Source organism: Cynara cardunculus (assembly GCF_001531365.2).
Source record: "Cynara cardunculus var. scolymus isolate 2C chromosome LG 16, CcrdV1, whole genome shotgun sequence".
In the NCBI taxonomy this organism is placed as follows: Eukaryota; Viridiplantae; Streptophyta; class Magnoliopsida; order Asterales; family Asteraceae; genus Cynara; species Cynara cardunculus.
This window is the reverse complement of record NC_037543.1, coordinates 1,788,698-1,812,920: the sequence shown is the minus strand read 5'-3', so window position 1 is coordinate 1,812,920 and position 24,223 is coordinate 1,788,698. Positions and strand designations below refer to the sequence as shown.

General features: G+C 35.8%; 4 protein-coding genes across 6 annotated transcripts; 1 reads left to right on the top strand and 3 right to left on the bottom strand.

The window, feature by feature from the left end:
* Positions 1–594: 594 nt before the first annotated feature.
* Positions 595–2,177, top strand: LOC112529510 (BTB/POZ domain-containing protein At5g41330). The gene has a single exon (XM_025140827.1). The coding sequence runs from the start codon at positions 595–597 to the stop codon at positions 1,999–2,001; it is 1,407 nt and encodes a 468-aa protein (XP_024996595.1). The 3' UTR covers positions 2,002–2,177.
* Positions 2,178–3,586: 1,409 nt separating this feature from the next.
* On the bottom strand, positions 3,587–5,225 carry LOC112499610 (cytochrome P450 86A22-like). Its single transcript, XM_025102919.1, has one exon. The coding sequence runs from the start codon at positions 5,223–5,225 to the stop codon at positions 3,651–3,653; it is 1,575 nt and encodes a 524-aa protein (XP_024958687.1). The 3' UTR covers positions 3,587–3,650.
* A 3,300-nt stretch (positions 5,226–8,525) lies between these two features.
* Positions 8,526–14,436, bottom strand: LOC112529340 (short-chain dehydrogenase TIC 32, chloroplastic-like). Of its 3 annotated transcripts, XM_025140577.1 has the most exons (9): positions 14,315–14,324; positions 12,896–12,966; positions 12,735–12,810; positions 10,953–11,032; positions 10,718–10,868; positions 10,048–10,126; positions 9,493–9,577; positions 8,999–9,045; positions 8,526–8,912 (listed from the first exon to the last, which is right to left on the bottom strand). In XM_025140577.1, the coding sequence occupies exons 4-9, from the start codon at positions 11,014–11,016 to the stop codon at positions 8,751–8,753; spliced, it is 588 nt and encodes a 195-aa protein (XP_024996345.1). In that variant the 5' UTR covers positions 11,017–11,032; positions 12,735–12,810; positions 12,896–12,966; positions 14,315–14,324; the 3' UTR covers positions 8,526–8,750. The 3 variants fall into 3 exon arrangements, with proteins under 3 accessions (XP_024996345.1, XP_024996343.1, XP_024996344.1); XM_025140575.1 differs by having other exon boundaries at positions 12,735–12,966; positions 14,315–14,436; XM_025140576.1 differs by lacking the exons at positions 12,735–12,810; positions 12,896–12,966 and having other exon boundaries at positions 10,953–11,021; positions 14,315–14,428.
* Positions 14,437–15,457: 1,021 nt separating this feature from the next.
* Positions 15,458–20,558, bottom strand: LOC112528970 (short-chain dehydrogenase TIC 32, chloroplastic-like). The gene is made up of 8 exons (XM_025140051.1): positions 20,331–20,558; positions 18,192–18,423; positions 17,396–17,475; positions 17,145–17,298; positions 16,683–16,761; positions 16,123–16,207; positions 15,988–16,034; positions 15,458–15,818 (listed from the first exon to the last, which is right to left on the bottom strand). Exons 1-8 carry the CDS (start codon positions 20,437–20,439, stop codon positions 15,654–15,656), a joined length of 951 nt encoding a protein of 316 aa, XP_024995819.1. The 5' UTR covers positions 20,440–20,558; the 3' UTR covers positions 15,458–15,653.
* Between the last annotated feature and the right edge of the window lie 3,665 nt (positions 20,559–24,223).

Genomic DNA, 24,223 nt, shown 5'->3' with positions numbered 1-24,223 from the left:
AATGAATAATATATATTTATTAATAATTTATATTAATTAAAATATAATATAAATAAATAAATAAAACAGAAAATAAAATAAATAATATATATTAATTAAAATTTTCTTTAATGAATAATAAAATAAAAAGTAATAATCACAAAAAAACACAAAAAATTATAAAACATAAATGATTAAAGGCTACTTAAGGATGCCATTAGCACATGATAAGAGTGCCATTAACCACCCCCTTAAATTAAGATAGAAAAAAAAACTTATTAAAAGTATTATTTTATAGATAATTTAAAATAAAACATGTTACAATGTTGGAAGTTTCTAGAAGAAAAGCCTTTTATGGGGGTGGCATATTCCACTTTTCTTGGAATCTCTCTTTGATTAAACAGTTTCCAAAAAAACCTTCACAAAATCACCCAAATATCTGGTCCAGCTTGGCTTTCTTCTAAAACAAACTACCAGCCCTCCTCTGTTGACCTTGACCACCATCTATCCTAGCCCCACCCTACAAAACCAACCCCAATCATCCCCACCACCATTAAAACCTTCCATCTTTTCTCTCAAATCTTCAAAAAAAAACCACCAAAATCTTGAAAAAAAATGCCTCCATTCTCACAATCGATGCCTCTTTCAAATGGGTTTTCATCTAATCACCACCAAACCCACCACCCATCCACCAATCTCATCACCATTGATGTGGGTGGTCACCTGTTTCAAACCACCAAACAAACCCTAACCCTTGCTGGCTCCAAGACCCTCTTCTCTGATCTCTTTGATTCATCCACCCACAATTCAATCCCTTTTATTGATCGAGACCCTGAACTGTTTTCGATTCTTCTTTCTCTTTTAAGAACAGGTAATCTGCCATCAAAAGCCAAGGCTTTTCACATCCAAGATATCATATTTGAAGCAGATTTCTATGGGATTTCTGATCTTCTGGTTCAATCTCAATCGAACCCATCTCAATTCGAACCCTTTGATCTTGAGAAATCAATGCTTTTGCCTCTGAGTGGCAGGGATTCACCTTCTGCAATCGCGACAACGCCAAACGGATCACTTCATGTCTCCCATGGCAGCAAAATCACATCTTTTGATTGGTCTTTGCAAAGAAAGTCAACGACTTTGACCAGTTTTACAGCTATTGATTCTTTGTTAGCTTTATCCCCAAATGTGGTGGCTGCTGGTGCCACGGATTTTTCTGGGCTTCAGATTCTTGATCTTGATTTAGGGTTTGTTAGACAAACCCTAAATTGGGAGAATGTGACCAAATCCAGCTCGACTGTTCAAGCGATTGGGGTTTCCCCTGAATTCTTGTTCACTAGCTTCGAATCGGGCCGAAGGAATTCGAATTCGATCATGGTTTACGATCTCGAGAGCTTCAAAGTCGTTTCGGAGATTGCCCGTAATGAAATCTTTGGTGCCGATCTTGATTCGGCTATTCCGTCGACGAAATTGAATTGGGTTCCGAGTGTTAATCTGTTGATGGCTTCTGGGTCTCATAGTGGTCCTTCTGGGGTTTCAGGAAATATAAGGTTTTTCGATATAAGGTCCGGGAATGTAGTTTGGGAGATCAAAGAAACGACAGATTGTTTCTCGGATATCACGGTTTCCGACACCCTTTCGGCTGTTTTCAAGATCGGAGTGAACTCGGGAGAGGTTTCGTATATCGATTTAAAGAATTTTGGGTCGTATAACTCGTGGAATTATCTTGGTGACACAAGAAAAGCGAATAACGTTAAGAAAGAAGGGGTTGGTTGCAAGATCGAGAGCCACGGGAACCAGGTTTTTGTCGGGAAACAAGGGGAATTAGGGTTGTGGTCGGAGGTTTTGATGGGTTCTTCGAAGATTGGAAAAGATCGAATCTTTAGGAAGAACGTTTTAGGAAGAGCGAAGGATTTGGGCGGAAATAGGATCACGAATATGGGTTTCGGAGGAAACAAGATGTTTGTGACGAGAAAGGATCAACAATGTGTCGAAGTTTGGCAAAGCTCGGCGAGAAGATTTTGATCGTTCGAAAAAAACGACACTATTCTTTAGTTCGTGAATTTGTAAATTGAATTCGTGTGTTTTTATCGATTGTTTGATTCTTTGTTCCATCGATCACTACAAATGAAACCGGTAATCGTTATGGTTAATATTGTTCCTAAGAAAAAAAAACGTATCTGGGATTACTTATTTGAAACAACTTGTGTTTTTTTACGAAAGTTCTTATCAAGTTATTATAAGTTAGAATGATTTAACTTCTTCAAAAACTTTTTATTATTGTTTTTGTAACACTAAAAAGTGTTTATTATCGATGTTATACCGGAATAAGTCAATAAATTGTTTTTATAAGTAATCTCAATCACGCTTTAATATAACGAATATTTATTTTTCCCAATTTTATGACATTGTATTTTAATTCTTTTTATTGTTACATTATATATATATTCTAAAAACCCTTTTAATAAAAATATTAAATTATTAAATAATTAAAAATGTGAAAAATGTGAAAGAATTAAATATAGGCGTAATGAAATACATAAATAAATAGCCGTTGCGTTCTAACAACCTTTGACCAACCTAAATTTGCACCCCACGTTTTCATTAATATATTCTTTTTACAGCTTGTCATTAATGCATTATTTGATTCCTTTTCTTAAAATCAGTGTTCAAAAAGTCATGTCATAACATCTGTGTTTAAAAATCCGATCATACCAATGCGAAATAACTTAACCCAATGCTTAATCGAATTGTAAAATTTTCAAAACGTAGGTATTTGATTACTATTATTTGAACTTAACTCAATCCGATGAACCCAATATTCTTTTATTTCTTGCATTTAATATGATTGTTGAATATATATTAATATACACATTAGACAATTACACTATCACATGCGCTCTTTATATACACATATTTTCAATCTATTCACATATTTATATAACTAATTTGTATATATGTTCAGTAACTATAAACATATATATGTAAATTGAGAAAATTAGCTGAATGTGATATACGTAAAATATGTGGATAAGTTGTATCAAATGGTTGATGGTGAAAAAGAAATTACGAGTAGAGAAATAACATATTCGATGTTAGAAAAATATTTTAATGTATCAAAGTATCAACCCGACCAACCCGTACTGTTTGGGTTGTGTTGCACTTTAGTTTGGGTTGGATTGAGTTAAGATTTTTCAAACCGCAAACATTGAGTTTAGTTGTTCAAATGTCTTTAACTAGATCAATCAAACTCATGAGCATCTCTGGATGTTATGGTATGATATGACATAAAATGTGTCTCTGTCGTTACAAAAATAACTTACAGTGTTTCTGTAAGGCGTGATTCATACCATGGCGTGCCACAGAGCACGTTGTTTTTTTCCAAATTTTCTTTTATCTTTTTTATATTTTTACACTTTTATAGACTTATCTAATCCATCATTCTTGATTTTACGAGTTAAAATCATGTATGATTCATACACATCCCTATGTCACTACGTGGACCGTTGGTGTAAAATTACATTAATGATTTGATCATTTTTAATCAAGGGTTTACAATAAAAACACATATTCAATATTTATATAATCTACTTTTGATCCAACGGCCATAAACAATCTGTACCAGACAGACGGTGTATCTTAATCAATAAGCATACTCTATTTTTAGTCTGAATTTAACCACTCGTCTCGTGCCAACCAATCTTTGCCACTATCGGACTCAAATCCCTAGGGCGGAGATCCACCATCAGCCCGTATTTCATGAATAACGTCAATGACATCTTCTGCTGCACGCGGTGGCCGCTCACGATCGAGAGGCGGTGCCGGAGCAATACTGCGGCGGCGATCGACTTCATCTGCAAGTAAGCCAAGTCCTTTCCTAAACAAATTCGTGGACCTGCATTGAACGACACGAATCTGTATTGATCCTTGATCTCGAATTTCTTTCCATCCTTCGATAACCATCTCTCTGGTCTGAATTCCAGAACGTCATCTCCCCAAATGGATTTCATCCTACCGGTTGAGTAGATCGAGTAAGTGATTGATGAGCCGGCGGGGACGACGGTGCCGTCAGGAAGAAAGTCGTCGGCGATCACGTGTTTGGAGTCTTCTGGAACCGACGGGTACAAACGTAGTGTTTCCGATAGTGATGCTTTGAGGTAAGTCAATCGGTCAACTTCTTCGAACACCAAGGGGTCTTCAAGCCATTTACACGTGTCATTTCCACGTGTCTCCATCAGGACTGAACACAACTCAGTCAGGATTTCTTCTTCGACTCTAGGGTTCTCCATCACGAGCCAGAAAAACCAGCTCAAAGCAACTGATGACGTGTCACGTCCAGCTAGGATGAAATTTAGTGCCACGTGTTGTAGAAATGCATCCGTGTAAGATTCTTTCTTCCGCATGAACCTGGAAAGCAAGTCGTCATGGGTCCCACCGTCTAGCTTACTCAGCAACTCCAACTTACGTGTATTGATTACATTTGCCATGTACTCATCTATGTCTCTCATGCTTCGGCTCAACTCGACCTCCATCCCGAGCCCAAGCCATTTCTTCAGCTTCCATAGAGTCTCCGGTAAAATAAACCGTTGTAAAGTGGCTTCAGTGGCTCGGTCGAAAGCCGTTGCAAAGCTATTCTCAGGGAGACCCGGGGATAAAGTTTGTGGGTCTTTTCCGAAAGCCAAGCCGCATATGTTATCAAAAGTAAGCCGAAGCAATAGGTCTTGTAGATCGATCGACTTTCCCTCAAGTTGAGCCGTTTCTAAAATTGGGCAGAACCGAAGCTTAATGGCTTGGCTCACCCACCGAGCCATGGCTTGACGAAGCGTACGCGTGGTGAATTCAAGCGCGGCTGTCTTTCTCTGAAACAGCCACGTGTCACCATCAGAATTGAAGATCCCATCACCAAGTAGATCATGGAAGACAGCATGCCACGTCGGACCCTTTGGGTAATTGTCGAAATTGCCCTTGAGGATGTGTTCAAGGTTTCTCGGATCGCACGTGACTGTCACGAGACCCTGGCGGCGAGCTAAAAAGGGGATGGGAGAGATGCAGGTCTGGTACGTGCCACCGCACGTGCGAAGGTTTTCGGCGATCCAGTCATGCATACAGTTGGCATGTTGAATTAAGCCAGGTAAGCTGCCAAATATGGGCCATACACGTGGACCCCTCAGTGACCGTACGATGGACTTGAACCAGATCATGTATGCTGCTATAGCTGATAAAAGCAATAAACCAGTTGATGAGTCCATCTGATCCGGTCACCCAATTGCGGCAACACAATAATGGACTGGTCCTTGCCACGCCGTAACATCCACCACCTGGAAAACCATGCAACATCTCTTTGGTTAGGGAAAATCCCATAAAAGATGTAAAATTATTCATCTTGATGATATACACATGTAAATATAAATGCTTTAAACTGTTTTTTTGGTCTTTATGCATATATGTATATCAGACAAATTGTATACAAATTACTAGTATGCATATGTACATATTTGACAAATTACTAAAAAATTACTTGTATACACATGTACATAACATAGCATCCAAATGAAGGGTTATGAGGGTGTTAGAACCCAAAATTGATTAAAAACCCGAGAATGTGTATAGCACGCCACTGCACGTATCCCTTTTCAGGACAAATACTCATCATATCTATAATGAATGTAGACATGTGTTATGGGTGAGTTATTGATCATGAATCACACATTAATTCATGATGAATAACACGTCCATATTTCTTTCTGATGTTTGTAGACAGCTCCCGAGTTTTTAATCAATTTTAGGCTTCTAACCCAGCCTCTATATGTATATATCTTAACGAAGATTGATTTGTATGCTTACTGGCTTATTGAGAGAGAGAGAGAGAGAGATGGGGGAGAGAGAGAGATGAAGAGAATGGATTTATAGAAGAATATAAGCAACAAGAGAGGAGGCTATTAATGAGAAAGCCAATATTTTCTTACACGAACTATATATTGACATTGACATTGGCATTGACCCCCACATCTCTTATTCCCTCTCTTAACAATTAATGGTATCATCAGGTTTTTATTCAATATCATGCACAGGGGTTGTGAGATCAGCTTCTTTTCGTGACACCTGTAACACTACTTTTTTACACTTGAAATTTCACCAAATAGATCATAGAAGACAACATACTGTAAAAGCTGTGGAGTTTCAAGTATTAAAGAGTGGTATTGTCATATGAAACAGACTGGTTTTACGTGATCCTCAATGTATATATATATATATATGAATGTGAATGTGGTGGTTGGTTAATTATGCTTTTCCTGATTTGAAGGATGAAAATTGGAAGTGATAAGGGGGGGAATAAACAGATGGGCTTTAAAAGCAAAGACAGTAAATGCCACCAGAAGTTGTTGCCGTCTGTGTATATAAATTACGTCATCAATGTTAAACAAATTGAAATGAAGGTGGGGAGGTGAATTGAATATATATTTTATCAATTTATGGGTTATATATACACGGAGTTTGTTTCAAATGCAATTCATTATATTTGTACAACTAATGCAACCCAATAAATTGAGATGTTTATGGAAATGATGAGAGTTCATTTATTATGATTTAAATATATTTGAAAGATGAATAAAGTTCATTAATTGTGATCAATACTTTATATTAGAAAATAATCAAAACTTTTATGAAATCACATCTTCATCAAATTAAATAAACGGCTGAGATTTTGAGTTGTATTGGTTGTACAAATGTAAATGATTGTTTAATAATCAACATATATATATATATATATATATATAGGTAGGTATGTATGGATGGATGGATGGATGTGTATGTGTATATATAAATATAATGTATGTATGTATGTGTGTGTATATATATATATATATATATATATATATATATAAACATGAACTCTTTTAACAAATTGATGTAATATATCGTTGATATATGAATAACCAATGTTTAATCCTTAGCTAAATACATACAAATTTCGCATATCTATATAATTATCAAAAACTCTCTCGAGTTCTTTGTGCATCACCTTAAGCTGTATTCCGAATCCGCCCATCTCTGGGTTTAAGACCTAACATTATCACTTCAAAGTGATCGGTTTATCCGCGTCGAGTTTAAATCTCGTCTTAAGTGACCAAGTTTATGAAGTGGTAAAGAGTAAAAACACTCAAATATTGCATAAAAATCTTAATTTAAATTCACACTCACACCCATATAAGTAATTAACTCATAATAGACATAAGAAACATAATATAAGACAATAAATAAGACTGAAATGTAACTTTTATTAAAATAAAACTAAATCATGTTCTCACAATGATGAGACTGTAGGCAGCAGATTACAACTTCAATACAAGAAAATGAAATGCTAAGCTTAAACTAAGAGAAAAAGTGAAGAAGACTTCAACTAGTAGTGCTTCAACATGTCTGGAGGTCTCAGGTTCGAATCCAATGAGGAATAAAAATCATCTTGTGACCACGGAGGTTCTAACGTGGTGACTACGGGCTACCCACGAAGAGGGTGGTCATCCTCGGATTAGTGGGCTCGTATAGCGAGTTGGATATCCAGGTTAGTTAAAAAAAAGTGTTTGAGAAGAAATTAAACTTGATCGATTGTAGTTACTTGGTAGAAAAGAAGACCCACCGGCTCGGTTTGGTGAGCAACCAACGTAACTCTTAAATGCGACTTTAATCAACCTCTCTTCAATATCCTTGACAATTTCGCCAGCTCGGGCTTGTCCACATCGTACAGATGATCCTGAGATGTTTTCCATTTGAATTGTTTTACGTATCTGTATTTGTGTGGCTAATAAATTATCAGAATACGTCAATGAAAGATAAACATTTCAACTTTCAGATATTTAAAAGAATATCCATTGTAATCTATAATTTCACGACCAGTACTTCTCATTTGTATCATTTTCCTTGTTGAATTGTCCTCACGATGATGCGTGAATCCATAAATGCGTGAATTTTCCTTGTGGAAAAGGTCGCATCAAAATCGACCGATGCCTGGCAGGCCGAAAACCCTAGTAAAATGAGTACAAAATAAAAAGAAACTAAACCACAAGGATGATGTCTGATTGGTTTGAGCTTGACTCCAAAGGTCAAAAGTACCAGGAGGTCTTAGGTTCAAATCCAAAGAGGAATAAAAATCCTCTTGTGGCCACGAAGGTTCAAATGTGGGACTCTAGACTATCTGCAAAGCAGGTGGTCGCCCTAGAATTAGTCAGCTCGTATAGCTAGTTTGATATCCAAGTTAATAAAAAAAAACTGATATTTTGTTAGGTAGGTTTACCAACACAAACTGGGTAAACGATAATTGGATAAGAGTGTAGTATGGCTTAGCACTAATCACTCATCGAGTATATATCCTCCCTTAAGGTTTGCTTGTTAGCAGTTTAATGAGACTCGCAACTTATTCAGTCAGCTATACATAACTGTCTGGTTGGCTTAATGATATAAAAAGTGACTTAGTCACTAAGCTTCTAGGAGGAGTTTTATACAGAAAACCAGGGTTTTTTTTTCTTCCAAACATGTTCCTTTCAATTAAAAAAACATGTTCCTTCCATCTACAAGAAAACTACCCAAACAAAAAACCTTCCCAATTTACACAGACAACTTTATCCATACAAGACTTAATGGAAAACCAATTAAACAACCCCTTGACTTGCCAAGTCAACATCTCGATTAGTAACACGGACCAGTAAGAGGGGCTTGGTAAATAGCAACATCTCTAACACCGGATATTAATCGAACCAGTCTTGTTCAAATGTTTGTTATGGAGCAGCCATGGTGAGGCTGATATCCCACAATTCTTTAGCCAGATCGGCATCTTCGGCATACGAATTCGGCTGGGCTACGTTACTGTCCATGAAGTATTTGCCGCTAATCCCGTTAACTTGTGGGTGCAACGCCACGTAGCACGTAGTTGCCGCCCCCTAGAGATCATAAGCAGAGTACCCGATGCTTAATAAGCTGTTTTCAAGACTTTGAACCAAATGCGGTGCTTTAAATTTTATCAAACCTGTGGAATGTTCTTCAAGAAGTATTTGCCGACCCAATCGACCACACCTGAAGTCAACAACATAACATTTTGAAGAAATGTCACATCAAAACGAAACCAGATATATAGAGAGAGAGTCGGGTTCATACGATGACAATAAAGAAATAAAAGAATAAGAAAACGGTCGAATCACATGTGATTTTACACTAAAAATCAGTTATAAACCACATTTGATTCACGCAATTTTGGTCACAATCTGGGGTCGCGGGCCATGTTGCCCTGACACCCTTGCATTAACTGTAGTGTAAAATCATGTGACTTTGCACGTGATTTTGCCGTTTTCGTGTTCTCTTATTTGCTTACTACTCTCAATGTATATAGAGATGGTTTCATATACAAACCCAACCATTAGTACGAACCATACAAACCAATCTCAACTGTCCATCTAGTCTAATGAATATCTCGGTTGTTTCCTAATGTGTATGATGAAGAAAAGCAAGGATTTCAAGTTGTACCGTCAACAAAGCTGTGATAACGTAGAAGATTCGTTGCAATTGATCCCGGATGAAGCGCGTTTGCAGTTAAGTTCGCCCCATTTTCCTGAATTTTGGTACGAAAGAATGTTATGCTCGAGATCATGCAACAATTGCATCAAAATGGAACGTATTTTTGGAACCTATTTACCCCTCCATTCCAAAATAAGTATCCACTTTTAAAAGTAAATGTCTACTTTCCAGTCCTTCCCATTCTAAACTTAATTATGAGATGGAGAAAAAAAAATCTCCGTAATCAAGGGTAAAATTGTCTTTTTGTTGGTTAAAAAGTGTAATGATTACACATTCTTAAAATTGTGTGCCTTTTTCATCATGGACATTTATTTTGGGACGGTGGGAGTACAAAGAAGAATTATTAAACCATTTTACGAAAATAGAGCTTCTAAAAGTTGGTTCCTCAAAATAAGAATAAGAACAAAGTGCGTTCCATTTTTAATGCAATTCGCACTTCAGAGACTTGACTAAAAGTCAAACACCCCCTTTAAATTGTATGTCAGAGTCAAACATCGCAAATACCTTGAAGCGTCTCGTTAGCTCGTTAGCATGGAGTATGTTGGCTAGCTTTGATTGTCCATACGCGTACATGGGGCTATAACTGCGGAATAGAATTTAAGCGCACAAGTTCAGGTAGCTTGTGAAAGTGCATTGACTAATTACTAATAGCATACATAAACAATTGCTCTATCTTTTAGGGTGCGTTTGGTACGCAGGACAGAACAGTACAAAAACTTGTTGTCCCACGTTTGGCATGACACTGAACGGTGGGACAAAAACATAAAATTTCTGTCTCACCAAAATAGATGGAACAAAAATCAATGAGATTGGACAAGGTGGATAAATTACTAAACTACCCATGTCAAATTAAAGCCCTAGAACCTTCCACAGATCTTTCACCTGCCTACCTCACCCCTCACTCTCGACCCTCTAGTCTAATCCAGTCCTATCTAGTCCTTTCGGTCTAGTCCAAATACCAAACGTACCCTTAGGGCCCGTTTGGTTTGATGGAATGTTTTTGAGGGATTTAGAAATTTGAAGGATTCGGAATCTTTAGTGTGTTTGGTTGGTAGGATTTGGAATGGAATTGAATTTCTTTCTTTATAAATAATTTATAAAAACAAACCTCAGGATAAATGACAAAGCCATATGCATCCTACCATTTTAAGAAGGTGTGGATTCATTTACGTACCTCGATTCATCATTTAAATTATCGAAATAAATTCCTTTGTATGCAAATCGATGAGCTTCCGATGATACGTTGACTATCCTTCCTTCTTTCTTCTGTTCGTGTGAAGTACGTTTCATGGTTTCGAGTAAAAGTTGTGTCAAAAGAAAATGACCTGAAAAACGGTTCTTGTAGTATATCACATCTTCAAATACGAAAAAAAAAAAGATACATATGGACATGATTCCAACGTTCATACCTAAATGGTTAGTTGCAAATTGTAGTTCGATCTTGTCTTCCGAAAGCGTGAATGGCGGAGCCATAACCCCTGCATTGTTACTTACAACAATAGAAAAACAATAATCTAAGCGATTTGCAACAATAAAACATAGCATACCTACAGGAAACCTCTCATACAATTGCTTCTAGCTCGTTCTTTTGAGTCCCCGTGGTTCTGATTCCGGTTCTTGTGGTCTATCTAAGGATAGTGACAAGAACCAGAACCGGATTTAGGACTTTAGGGTGCGTTTGGTATCCAGACATCATAGGACAGAACAGGATAGTTGTTCGGCGTTTGGTAAGAAAAAACTAGACAAGACAGAACTTATAAAATGACCAATTTACTCCTAATGTGTTGTTTATATATTTTGATTAAATTATGTACTTTATTAAATTATAATAAAATAAATATTTTTTATAACAAAATATATCATTAGAAAGTTCTTGGCACAACGATTCAAATGACACCAAAATAAAAAGTTTATGTAGTTTCCGATTTTTCTTTTATTACCTTTTCTATATTTTTTTTATTATTAATATATAATAAATTACATAAATTAACCAAAGTATAGAAACCGTATAGAAATAATATTTTGAGGATAGTAAAGTGAAAGATTAAAGAGCATAAAAAACGATAAATAAAATTTAAAGAATGAGGCATATTTGATGTTTTAGAAGAGAAATAGGTTTTATTTTGAGGTTATATTGGTAAAATATATGTTTGTTCCACCTTGTTCCATGGGATGGGGGTGGAACACGTTGTTCCACTATGTTCCACATAAAAGTCCTGCCAAACATGGAACATGAACAGTGATCCTTTTTCTATTCTTGTTCTGTTTTGTCTTGTCCAGTGCACCAAACGCACCTTAGGGATGGAAGATTTAGTTGAACTGCAACTACAACTAGACTTTCCAATCTTAATTCTTACGTTTTTGGAAGTAGGAAATTAGATAGAAGACAACCAACTCTATAAGTCAAAATCAAGTCAATCCGGAAGTTTCATTGTAAACCGTATGAAACACAGTATATCCCACTCGAAAGTAGGATCAGAGGGATGGGATAGTATGAAGACTTGTCCTATACCCCAAAGCACCCCAAAGCATAACACAGTTGTTTCCATGAATACCCTGACGTCCAAAAGTGGGAAAAGAAATGAAAGACCAAAAAAAGGGATAAACGGATACAAGGGCCTGTTTGTTAGCAGCTTAATGGGACTCACCAACTTATTCTGTCAGCTATAGATGACTGTTTGGTAGTGGCTTAATATAAAAAGTGGCTTATTCAATAAGCTTCTAAGTTCTAAGGGGGGGGGGGGGGGTTTAATGTAGAAAGCCAAGTTTTTTTCCAAACCTGCCTTCCCAATTGAAAAAACCGCTCCTTCAATATGAAGAGCCCTCTCAAAAGAACCTTCCCAATATATACAGACACGTTTATCCATACAGGACTTGATGAAAACCAACCAAACAACCCAATAACAACAAGAATTGGATTAGAGATGAAACCTTAAATAAGAGCTACTCCCTCTGTCCCAAAGTAAATGTCAATGAAAAAGACAGACCGTGTCAGAAATGTGTGATTATTAACCTTTTTACTTAACTTCAAATGACAATTTTACCCTTAATAACAGAGGGGGTAGTGAAATTCTCCATCTCATAATCAAGGGCACTACTTAATTTGGAAGTGGACACTCATTTTGGGACAAATTGAAATAGAAATGTGGGCAATTATTTTGGGACGGAGAGGGTACTACATAGTTCCTTACATGAGAATATTCAACGGAAGACCCGAGGAAACGAATTCGGCTGCAAAAGTCCGTACAGATGCCAGAGAGCTAAGATCTAACTCCATTACATCAAGTTTAGCATTAGGAGTTTCGTTAAGTATAGTTTCTTTAACTTTTCTACCTTTTTCGGTATTTCTTACCGCCAAAACTACATGTACACCATGCATCGCTAGGACTCGTGCCGTCTCGGTGCCAATACCGCTTGTAGCTCCTGAACGTACACAAACACATTATTGTGGCCACTTACATTAGCAAATAGGGGAGGATTTGGTATGGTACCAAGCTTTTTTCCCCCAATACAATGTAACAACCAATTATAACTGATACACAAAATCCCATACCAACTGTACTTGGTAGTTGATACCAACTTTTTCGATTAGTATATATTGGTACTGGTTTTGTACAAACTTCAAGTTACATATATGAAAGCTTGCCATTTTGTTCAATTTTGAGTGACATTTTGATTTTCCAAGTAATACATGTGATGCCCAAAGTGTTTTTAACAACCAAGTTTGCATACTTGGAACGGTACTACCAACAGACTGTAATTGCAGTTTAATTGATACAGTTGGTGCACATGTTGTGGTTTGATTTGGTTTGGTTTGGTACAAATTTGCCGCCACTATTAGAAACATGTAACAAAGAAAAAGTGAATTCTAGAATGGTGTGTTTATTCCATTAGCAAGACCGCAGACTTAGGGGATTTTTACCGGCCATTTACCAACACAAATTGGATAAGCACCAACTTAGGTAAGAGTGCTATCTGGGTCAGCACCAATCACTGACCAAATAAGAATGCCTTCCTTAGCTTACTAGTCAGCATCATGGACCAATGATTCAGCAATCAAATTACAATCTTAACTACCAAGAGCCTGTTTGTTAGCAGCTTAATGAGCTTAAAGGGACTAACAGCTATGCATGACTATTTGGTAGTGGCTTAATGATGTAGAAAGTGGCTTAACCAGTAAGCTTCTAGGAAGAGATTTATACAGAAAGTCAAGAATTTTTCCAAACATGTTTCTCCCTATTAAAAAACACGCTCCTTCCGCCTATGAAAAACTCTCCCAAACAAAAACCTTCCCAACCTACAAAGACTATTTAATCTACACGGACAGCTTTATCCATTAAGAACTTAACAGAAAACCAACCAAACAGCCCCCAAGTGTTTACCGGCAATAGTCACCATCCTCCCTAAGAGTAACACTTTCGGCGATTGTCGGTAAGCGCTAACCGTGTAAGAGGCTTCTCCCTCACTTACCGGCAAAGATTCTCGATACTTGCTATACCTCTTACCCGGTAAGATTCTCGATACTAAACCATGATTAAGCAATCAAATTACAATCAAAACTCCATATTGGACCACCACAAACTCATATTTTCTATAATCCCAAAAGAAATCAAACCCTAGTTTTCTTAATTTAGGGAATACCCACAACTGATTCATCAGAATTCATACTCAATTCCAAATATAATTGATAAGAAAGCAACAAATTAAGAAGAACCCATGAGGGAAATCTTAAAAATACGATAACAGAGTTCATATAAGATAGAGAAAGTACCTGTAACAATGGCGGTAAGACCAGTTCCATCGATTCCAGCAGTGACATCTTCAGCTGTTGAAGAAACTGAAAACCCAGATGCCCCTTTTCTCCCAAAAATCCACATTTTTTGCTCTTCGAAATTTTGATCAAACGCCAAGAACTTGAATCCCAAAATCAGAGGGTATTCAAAAAAGACATCTTTTTGTGAATTAGATATAATCCAAAGCCCATTTCATAACGTCAAAGATTAAGCCCATTTCATAACGTCAAAGATTAAGCCCATTTCTTTGTTTCTCTATTTTTTATTTTTCTGTTTTTTATTAGGATCTTTCGTTTGTTTGAGATTGCTTATTTGAAACAACTTATTTTTTCTTACAAAAACGATTATTAACTTATTATAAGTCAGAAGGGTTTAACTACTTCAAAAACTTCTTATTACCGATTTGGCACCAGTATAAGTTGTTTATTCAAACACTAAAAAATGTTTATTACCGGTGTCACACCAAAATAAGTCAACAAGTTATTTTTATAAGCAATTCCAAACACCCCCTTAATTAAAATCATTTAATTTGAACAATTTCCCCCAATGACTTGGAAGTTTTGTTTCCCATATCTTCTAAACCTAGTTTTTATGCGTTATCTTATATATGTAAAATGAAAATAGAGTGATGTTTCATATGTGAAACGTTCACTTTTTATACGTGAAAAAAGAACAATCTTCAATGTTTCACCAATGAGAGCACAAATACTGCCTTTTCACACATATTGTTATATAGAGAGAGACTTGGGATCACGTGAGACCAGCCTATTTTCGTGAGACCACTTTTTTACACTTGAAACTTCACAGCAAAATGTTGTGAAGGTAACCTTCACAGTTTTTTTGTTGTGAAGATTCGGCTTTTTTTTACCTTCGCAGCTTTTTGCTGTGAAGTTTCAAGTGTAAAAAAATGGTTCCACGGATCTCACGAAAACTGGTTGGTCTCACATGAACCCAACCCTATGTATATGTGTATAAAAGTCTTGACTTTGTAAAAGAACGAAACTCATTGAATGTATTAAAAAGCGAGTGAAAGATTTGGATTCAACTCGAGACACCTGTTAATAACTGCTTAATACCTCTTACCAAACAGTCCCTTTTAACGTCATAAAAATACGCAAAGCTTGACCTTTAATTTCTTTTATTTTTGTATACACACAAAAACAAACATTCCAAATAATTCATTAAATACACTTTACACACCATACAAAAACACCAACACTCAAAACGATCATACACCATATTCACAACAAAAAGAAAAACGAAAGAATCAGAACGAAGATTATGTTACAGCAGAACGAACAATTAAGCTCTCGTGAATCACTTAGAAGCGGTTAACTTGGTACCGCACTCCCACAGCTTCTTGGCCAACTCGGGGTCTCTAGCCGCACCGCTCGGTTTAGCCACATTATTGTCGGCAAAATACTCACCGCTAACCCCTTTCACCTTTGGGCTCAATGCCACAAAGCATGTCGTTGAAGCTCCCTGAAAACCCAAATCAAATCGTCAACCACTGACATCTGTTTTGGTAAACAGACCCTAAATAATAATAAAATCTGGTGTGGAAGGACCAGGACCGGTTAAAAGGCCCGGTTTTTACCCAACACGCACCAAATGGGAATGTGGAAAGACGCAAAGAAACAAAAGAATGAACCTGTCGGACGTTTTTCTGAATGGCACCGAAGATTCCGTGTACGCAAACTATGTTAAGAAAATAACGACATAAGTACGATGAAAACGAGAAAGATCTTGTTTTTTAAAACCACCGTGCCAAAATTTTGAACATTACCTGTCATAAAGGTCGAGTGACGAGCAAGATTGGTTGAAATAACTCCAGGATGCAATGCGTTCACCGTTATGTTTACCCCTTCTTCCTGTAGTCGACAATAAACACGCTAGTTGTCACAACACGGACTTAGCCAAACAAACCCAGTATATCTCATACAGAAGTGAGGTCTGGAGGATGAGATATATACAGACCTGTTTTCTACCCTAAAAAGTTTAAGGCGATACACATCCCATCCAGATGTGCGGTCTGGGATGGGATGTATGCAGAACTGTCTCTTCTACCCCAAAAAGTAGAGGGATGTTTCCACTATGTATATCCCATCCGGGATGTACAGAGACCTGTATTTTACCCCAAAAAGTAGAGTGGTTGTTTCTAATGTGTATATCCCATCCAGACCCTGATGGGACACATTCAGACTTGTTCTCTACCCTAAAGAGTAGAACGACTGTTTTCAGGGTAGAAGACAGTTCTGCTTACATCCCACCCCTGACCCCACCTTCTTTGTATGTATTACAGACTTCACAAGTTACAATATTGCAATTATTGATCTTAACAATTACCTTGAGGCGATTCGTTAGCTCCTTAGCATGCAGAATATTAGCAAGCTTTGATTGACCATAGGCGTAGAAACTACTATATCTGAAAAACCAACCATGGGTATCGGGTGAGAGGTGAGTTCTAGTACCATAACAATGATACATCAACAAATATATTACGTTCCAATTCTACCCTTTAACTATGAGATGGAGAAATCAATTACTCCCTCTATTATGAAAGGTAAAATCGTAATTTGGTTAATTAAAAAGTGTAATGATTACATATTTCTAAAACTGTCTTTTTCATTTGGGACATTTATTTTGGGATGGAGAAAGACTATATTCCATGTAAACGACCTTTCTACCCTTTGGTGCAGAGGTCAGGTTTGCATACATCTTATCCCCTAGACCCCACTTCTATGTGGGATATACCGGGCTTGTTTTGTTCAGTTTTATTATTCGGGTACCATCAAGAATGGATTTTACCCTTTTCCGTCGTGTAGCTTGTCAAACGCGATTCCCCCATTGTAATTCACCCGATGAGCCTCCGATGAAACTATGACGATCCTCCCTTCAATCCCGCAATTTTTCACGGTACTTTTCATCGTATCCAACAAAAGATTCGTCAAAAGGAAGTGTCCTAGATTACAAGAAAAAACACGTCTAATGTCAGGAAAAGAATGTTTTCTAATACAAAACAAGCACTCTACATAAGCATAACATTAATCGAGACATACCAAGATAGTTAGTCGCAAACTGATTCTCAATTCCGTCTTTAGAAAGGGAAAATGGACAAGCCATCACTCCTGCATTACAACTACAAACGACAACAAACAATCGGTTAGACCTATACACTCTAAACTGATTAAACCAACCATGCGACAAAACCAAACAAGAGGAAGGTTCAAATGAGAACCATAAATAATTTGAGAACAAGTATATGCGTTGATGCATATATACTATCAAAGTATGTATTTTGCCAGTCAGTATATTACTATACATACAAGGAGTCAGGTTCAAGAGAAAACCGCAAACAAATGAAAAACTGAGGAACACCTTGTTAACCGTTCATCCCGTTCATTTGGATGGTATACACATGTGTAAACAAGTAATTTGTAAGCAATTTGTCCGGTATGCACTTGTGCATAACATGCATGCATGCATGCATAAAACCAAGAAACAGCTTCAGTTACTTGTATGCACATGTGCATACCATCCAAATGGAAAGTTACCAGGGTGTTCCTCACTTTTTTATTGTTTTAGGGGTTTCCCCCGAACCTCCCTCTATGTACAAGTACATACGCATTGATGCATATACTCACACAATGCATATACAGGTTCTCACGGTTCTAAAAATATTTATGGTTCTCATTTGATCTTTTCCCTACCAAACAATCCAGGTATATTCCACCTTGTGGTGGGATTTGAAAGTGGAACGTAGACAGACCTAACCTCTATCCCAAGGAGTAGAGCAATTGTTTCCGTTAAAAATGTGTGGAAAAAAACAAAGCTAATCGTGTTTATGAAGCTTACATTAGGATGTTGAGAGGTAGACCCTTGGAGAGGTACGCATTTGCGAAGTTTCTGACAGATTCTAGTGAACTTACATCGAGCTCCATAACGTCAATGGTGGCACTAGGGCAACCCTTCATTATGGTTTCTTTACATTTATTACAAGCTTCCACATTTCTAGCGGCCATAACTACATGAACACCGCGCAAAGCTAGAACACGTGCGGTTTCTAGGCCAATACCGCTTGTTGGTCCTGGAAAATAGCAAACTTCTTAGATGATGAAAAAGGAAAAATGTAAAACCATAACGATATTGTGATGTTTATAGACACAACTAGTTATGAATTCTGGATTGAACCCACAAAAATTGAAGTTAAATATTTCAAGATTTTAAGCTTTAAATGACTCTTAACCCTCTTCGGGCTCAAACACCACGAAAATTCAAGTTGGAAATTTCAAGCTTTGAGCTTTAGACTATTCTAAACCCCCTTCTGGCTTGAACCCACAAAAATTCAAGTTCGAAATTTCAAGATTTGAGCTTTAAATGACTCTAAACCCCCTTGGGGCTTGAACCCACAAAAACTAAAGTTAAATGTTTCAAGCTTGGAGCTTTAAACAACTCTAAAGTCTAAACCACATTCTGGCTTGAACCCACAAAAAGTAAAAGTTACATATTTCAAGATTTCAGCTTTATATGACTCTAAATCCCCTTCTGGCTTGAACCCAGAAAAATTGAAGTTAAAAGTTTCAAGCTTTGAACTTTAAACGACTCTAAAGTCCAAACCGCCTTCTGGCTTGATTGCTTGAACCCACAAAAAGTAAAGTTAAATGTCTCAAGATTTGTCGAGCACATTCTTTAGTTTAGTCCATTCCAATTTACTTGGAACCAAAAGAATGGAACCCAAAAGGAAATGAAGTCATCCGGGCAAAGAATACCCTTTTTTATGGAAGCTCAAATTGAAAAAGATGGTGCATCAAGACTTGAGAACATTGTAGTCACTTCTTCAACGTATAGAATCTTTTCTTTATAAAAAAAAAAGGAGATTGAGAAGTGCAGGATTTAACCATAGATTGATTGTGTAGAAAGGTTTTTACATACACATATATATACATATATACAGGTTTGATGTACTATTTCTAGCTGATACCGTTAAGACACGTCAGCTAGACTTTGACTGTTTCTTATCTATATCTGATGGAACCTCCCTTTCTCTGTATATTCTTTTACATGGTATCAAAGACAGGTTCTACCACTCTAGGGACTCGACACTTGAGGCAAAAAAATAACAGTATAACCCTCTCTCGACACTTTAGGACAATTTGTACCCGTCTAGCCTCCGTTAAAAGGGGGAATGTTAGAGTCCAATATCAGCTACACTTTGACTATTTATTCTCTATATATAATGGAACCTCCCTTCTCTCCTCAAAAATTCTTTCCATGAGTAACTTCGGAGTTCCACGTATTCTCACCAACAAGCCTCCAAGCGGAAGCAAAAGAGTTTGATCTTTAACTAATGCTAGATCCCGGCCCTGATACCATCTTAGAATATATCAAACATCCAAAATTGAAAGGAGTGTGAGTTCTTAGGAGTAGTGAGCATTTATTAGCCCCTGAACCCCAAAACAGAGCCCAAAATTTTTGTTTTCTAGGTTCTTGTCTCTCTTCTTTTCTTTTTTTTATTAACCTGGATATCCAACCCCCGCTAGGCGAACCGACTATTCTCAACGTGACCACCTGTTTTGCAGATAGCTCGAAGTCACCATATTTAAACCTCCGTGACCACAAGAGGATTTTTATTCCTCCTTAGATTTGAACTTGGACCTCCAGGTACTTTGGATTTTTCTCTTCTTTTCTTTTCTACTCACTTGTTCAGACAAACATAAATAACCATTCTTGAGTCAAGTTTTAATCTTTTCTTTACAAACAAAGAGTATGAAACACAGTAAAATTAAGCTCTGATTGCTCCAAATTAATCAACTTCTACAATCTTTAAGCAACAAATAGATCAAATCACCCATCAAACAGACCGCAAAAGTCAAGATTTTCAAAGTTCATGAGTTGACTTCCCTTCTAAACACAAACCCCAGATGAAATCTTGAAGAAAAATCATCCAAAAAAGTTCCAGAAATTGTAAATATTTGAAGGAGAAAGAGAAAAGACCTGTAACAATGGCGGTTAAGCCATGGCCATCAACTCCTTCAGTAACATCTTCAGCTGTGTTCTTAGCTGAAAATCCAGATTTCCCTTTGAATGCAAACAACCAAGGCATCTTTGGAAATTTTCAAGAATCAGAGAAAGAGGGTGACAGCAAAATTAGATTCTTTTAGGGTTTTTCGAAGATACTTCGCTAATGACTATGTGCGAGTTATGCTAATAGACCAGAGAGAGTATATATATACATATATACGTATATAATATATATATCCAGATGACAGCAAGGGGCCGCCTTTTGCTGTTCAAATTTGCCAGATACAAAAGTCTGTTCTTCTATTTGTTTAAGATTAGATGAACCTCAAATGAAGTTTCTTGATTCCTTGTTATCACAAATTAATGGAATGGAAAGTTCTAGAAATCTTGACCTTTGACTTCCTCAAAATGTTCACACATGATGTTTTTGGTATATATGTTCACATAATCAGAAACCAAATGGTCAAAGAAATTAGTTTTTTCTTAAAGAATTATAGAGAATCCAAAGTTATCATAAGTTATCAGTGGCAGGTAGGGGTGTTTATGGGTTGGATTAATCGGGTTAAACACGTTTGAACAACTTAATCCAATGTTTGTGGTTTGAAAAATCTTAACCCAACCCAACTCAAATTACGGGTTAATACTTTGGTACATTAAAATATTCTTCTAATCTTGAATATGTTATTTTTCTACTCGTAATTTATTTTTCATCATCAAACATTTGGTACAACTTATTCATAACTAAAATCATGTTTAAGGTTATATACATAAATATACCCACACAGGTACATATTGTTTTGATATACATGTTCACATTATGGAACTGTGTCTTATAAGTAACAAGGATGTTTTTGGCTGAAATCGTGCACCAGTGTCATGTGTCGACGCATCGGACATGAAAGAATCTATCGATGTTGCTTGTGGAATCAGTAGTTGATGTAGTACTATTTTGTTACTTTCTATTTTGATGTAAACTGCTCGAAATTCTTGAAAGAAACTAATACATGTCGAGTCGTATCCATTGATTGTGTCACCGTCAATACATCACACGAAATGTCTAACTTGACTTTAACCCTTTACTTACCTAACGATGGTTGATGTTTTCAAATCTAAATTTTATCTCAAATTCGTACATTTTTATATTTTTCCATACTCACCTAGTTTTTTGTCTAACGCTCTTCAAAATCTTCAAAACTCCCGTAAGTTATTTCTACAAACTTTATGCTTCTCTCCAAAAAAAGAGTTGCAAAACGGAGACTGATACATAAACATTCTGTTTACTTTTTTGCATATCAGATGTGTTATATATACACACATGTACATACAGTAGTGGATCCAGATTTTTTGTTTGGTGAGGGCACCTTTAAGGAAGTCTAAACGTCTGCAAAGTTGTTCGACGTGTTTTTAGCCTAATTACACCATTGCAAGTGATTTTTAAATGTTTTTTGGTCGATATCAAGGGATTTTTTTAGTGTTTTTGTCGATTTCGAAGGACTTTTCATTTTTTTTTTTTTTTGAATTCAAGAGGGCTTTTGGTTTTTTAATTGATTTTCGGTGTCGCTGGGTCCCTTGCAAAATTTTCTCCCATTCCGCCCTACTTAAAGGGTGTTTGAGATTGCTTATAAAAACAACTTATTGACTTATTCCGGTATGACACCAGTAATAAGCATTTTCTGAGTGTTTGGATAAACAATTTATACCTATGTCAAACCGGTAATAAGAAGTTTTTGAAGAAGTTAAACCCTTCTGACTTATAATAAATTGATAAGTGCTTTTGTAAAAAAGAATAAGTTGTTTCAAATAAGCAATCTCAAACACTCCCTTACATGGTAAGTCCGCCCCTGTATACACACAGCATGCCTTATTTAGGCTGTGCTTTTGAATAGGATATACAAGATATACCGAAACTTTCGGGGGGTTTTTTATTTTACAGTTTCTCAAACACTGTGTAACGTCAAAAATTAACAAGGGTTAGATGGTTAATTTTGAAAAGTTGAGGACCTCTTTTGCAAAATCCTTTAAACTTGTTGGGCAAGATAGGCTGGATGAATGATTCAACCATAATATCCATGTTACTATTAAAGCATCACCGATGACGTAAGAGAGAGAATATATTTTCTAGCAGACAATAACGTTTGGAATTTCCGAAAATGATTAAGTTTGCTTACGTCATTTATATTCAAAAATTTTAAAATAAAAATATGTTTAATTTAAATATATTATTTATTTTAAAAATTAAAATTAAGACACTCAAACATTTTTCTCGATTTTGTTACACTGCGTTTGAGCTCGAGGTTAGAAAAATGGTTTCTTTCAACCTCTGTTTTCGTGACTTATATCTGCTTATGATTATTTGATAACTAAGAGTCAGATAATTAATTTTCTATCAGTTACAGTAAAAACCGATTAACAAAGTGCCAACCGATGATACAATATACCGAATACAGATTAAACTATATATAATTAAAAATAATTTCGTTTAAAAACGGTTTTTTGAAAATACCCAACTTAATCTGGACAATATAATATGGATCGTAAGTTTTTCAAAAAAACGTCACCGTCACTGATGACGTTGAGATAAGAATGTGTTGTAAAAGTCAAGTGGTCAAACACTAATGATTTGTTTACCAACCAATCACTGATTTGAATTATTGAACTGTGTATTTAAATTTAGAGTAAACTATAAATCTGGTCACTTTGATTTTGTCGAAAATAATACTTTTTGTTTCTACAAAATTAAAATTACACTATGAGTATCATGGTTTGCATAATGTCTGGATTTAGTCCCTTTCTCAAACTGTCGTTAAACAATTTTGTTAAATGACAGTTATTTTTATTCTTTTATCGTTTTTTTTTATCTTTTATTCGATCAAAATTGATTTTATAGTTTTGGTTGTTGTAGTTTTTGATTTGGAAAAAAGGCAAAGAAATTTGATAAAAGAACAAAAATGTCACTCATTTAACGACTGTTAGATGAAATGGTCAAATATGGACCTTTTTACTAAGTATGATGATTATTTTGTAATTTCAAAACTATAAGGACTAAACGTGTTATTTTCACAAACTGCATGGACAAAATTTGTAGTTTACTCTTAAAGTTAATTAAATATTAAAGATGCCAACGAATCCTCGGGTTATGTTTTGTCCAGCAAATTCTGTTTTTTTTTTTTTAATAAGCATTAAATATGATTTATATTTTAAGGTAAATTGTATTAAAAAATAACGTATTTTAATTGAATTCCTATTTTAGATAAAATACATTTACAACTTTTATTTTTATATCTAAGATGTAAAATTTTAAATATTTATGTACACAAGTAACCGGTTGAAGCATTAACTCTTTCTTTAAATAAACTACAATACATAAAAACTAATTTTAGATTAAGATACACATGTTAGCAAATAATACTGAGTTGGATATCGCATCACTTGCGACATTAACATGATAACTGATTAATGCTTCAACCGGTTACCTGAGTACTTAAATGTTTAAAACTTTTACATCTTAGGTACCAAAAAAGAAGTTTTGAAAGTACGTTACCCAAAACAGGAATCAAGTTAAAATACGTTACTTTTTATGCAATTTATCCATTTATTTTAAACTAATGTATTGGGTTTGTAAAAGATTTGGGTTTTCAGTTAACTAATGTATTAACGGTCATTATCTTTTCCTATTAACTATAATTAAATGATGGATATTTCAGTTATTTTTTTTCTTTCTTTTAAAGAAATATAAAGTGTGTGTATATATATATACTAGAAGAGTACTCGCGCAATGCAGCGAGATACATCGTGTTTTTAATATTTCATTTTATTCTTTATCTCAGTCGATGTTATAATATGACTTTATGTGATTTTGAGAAAGC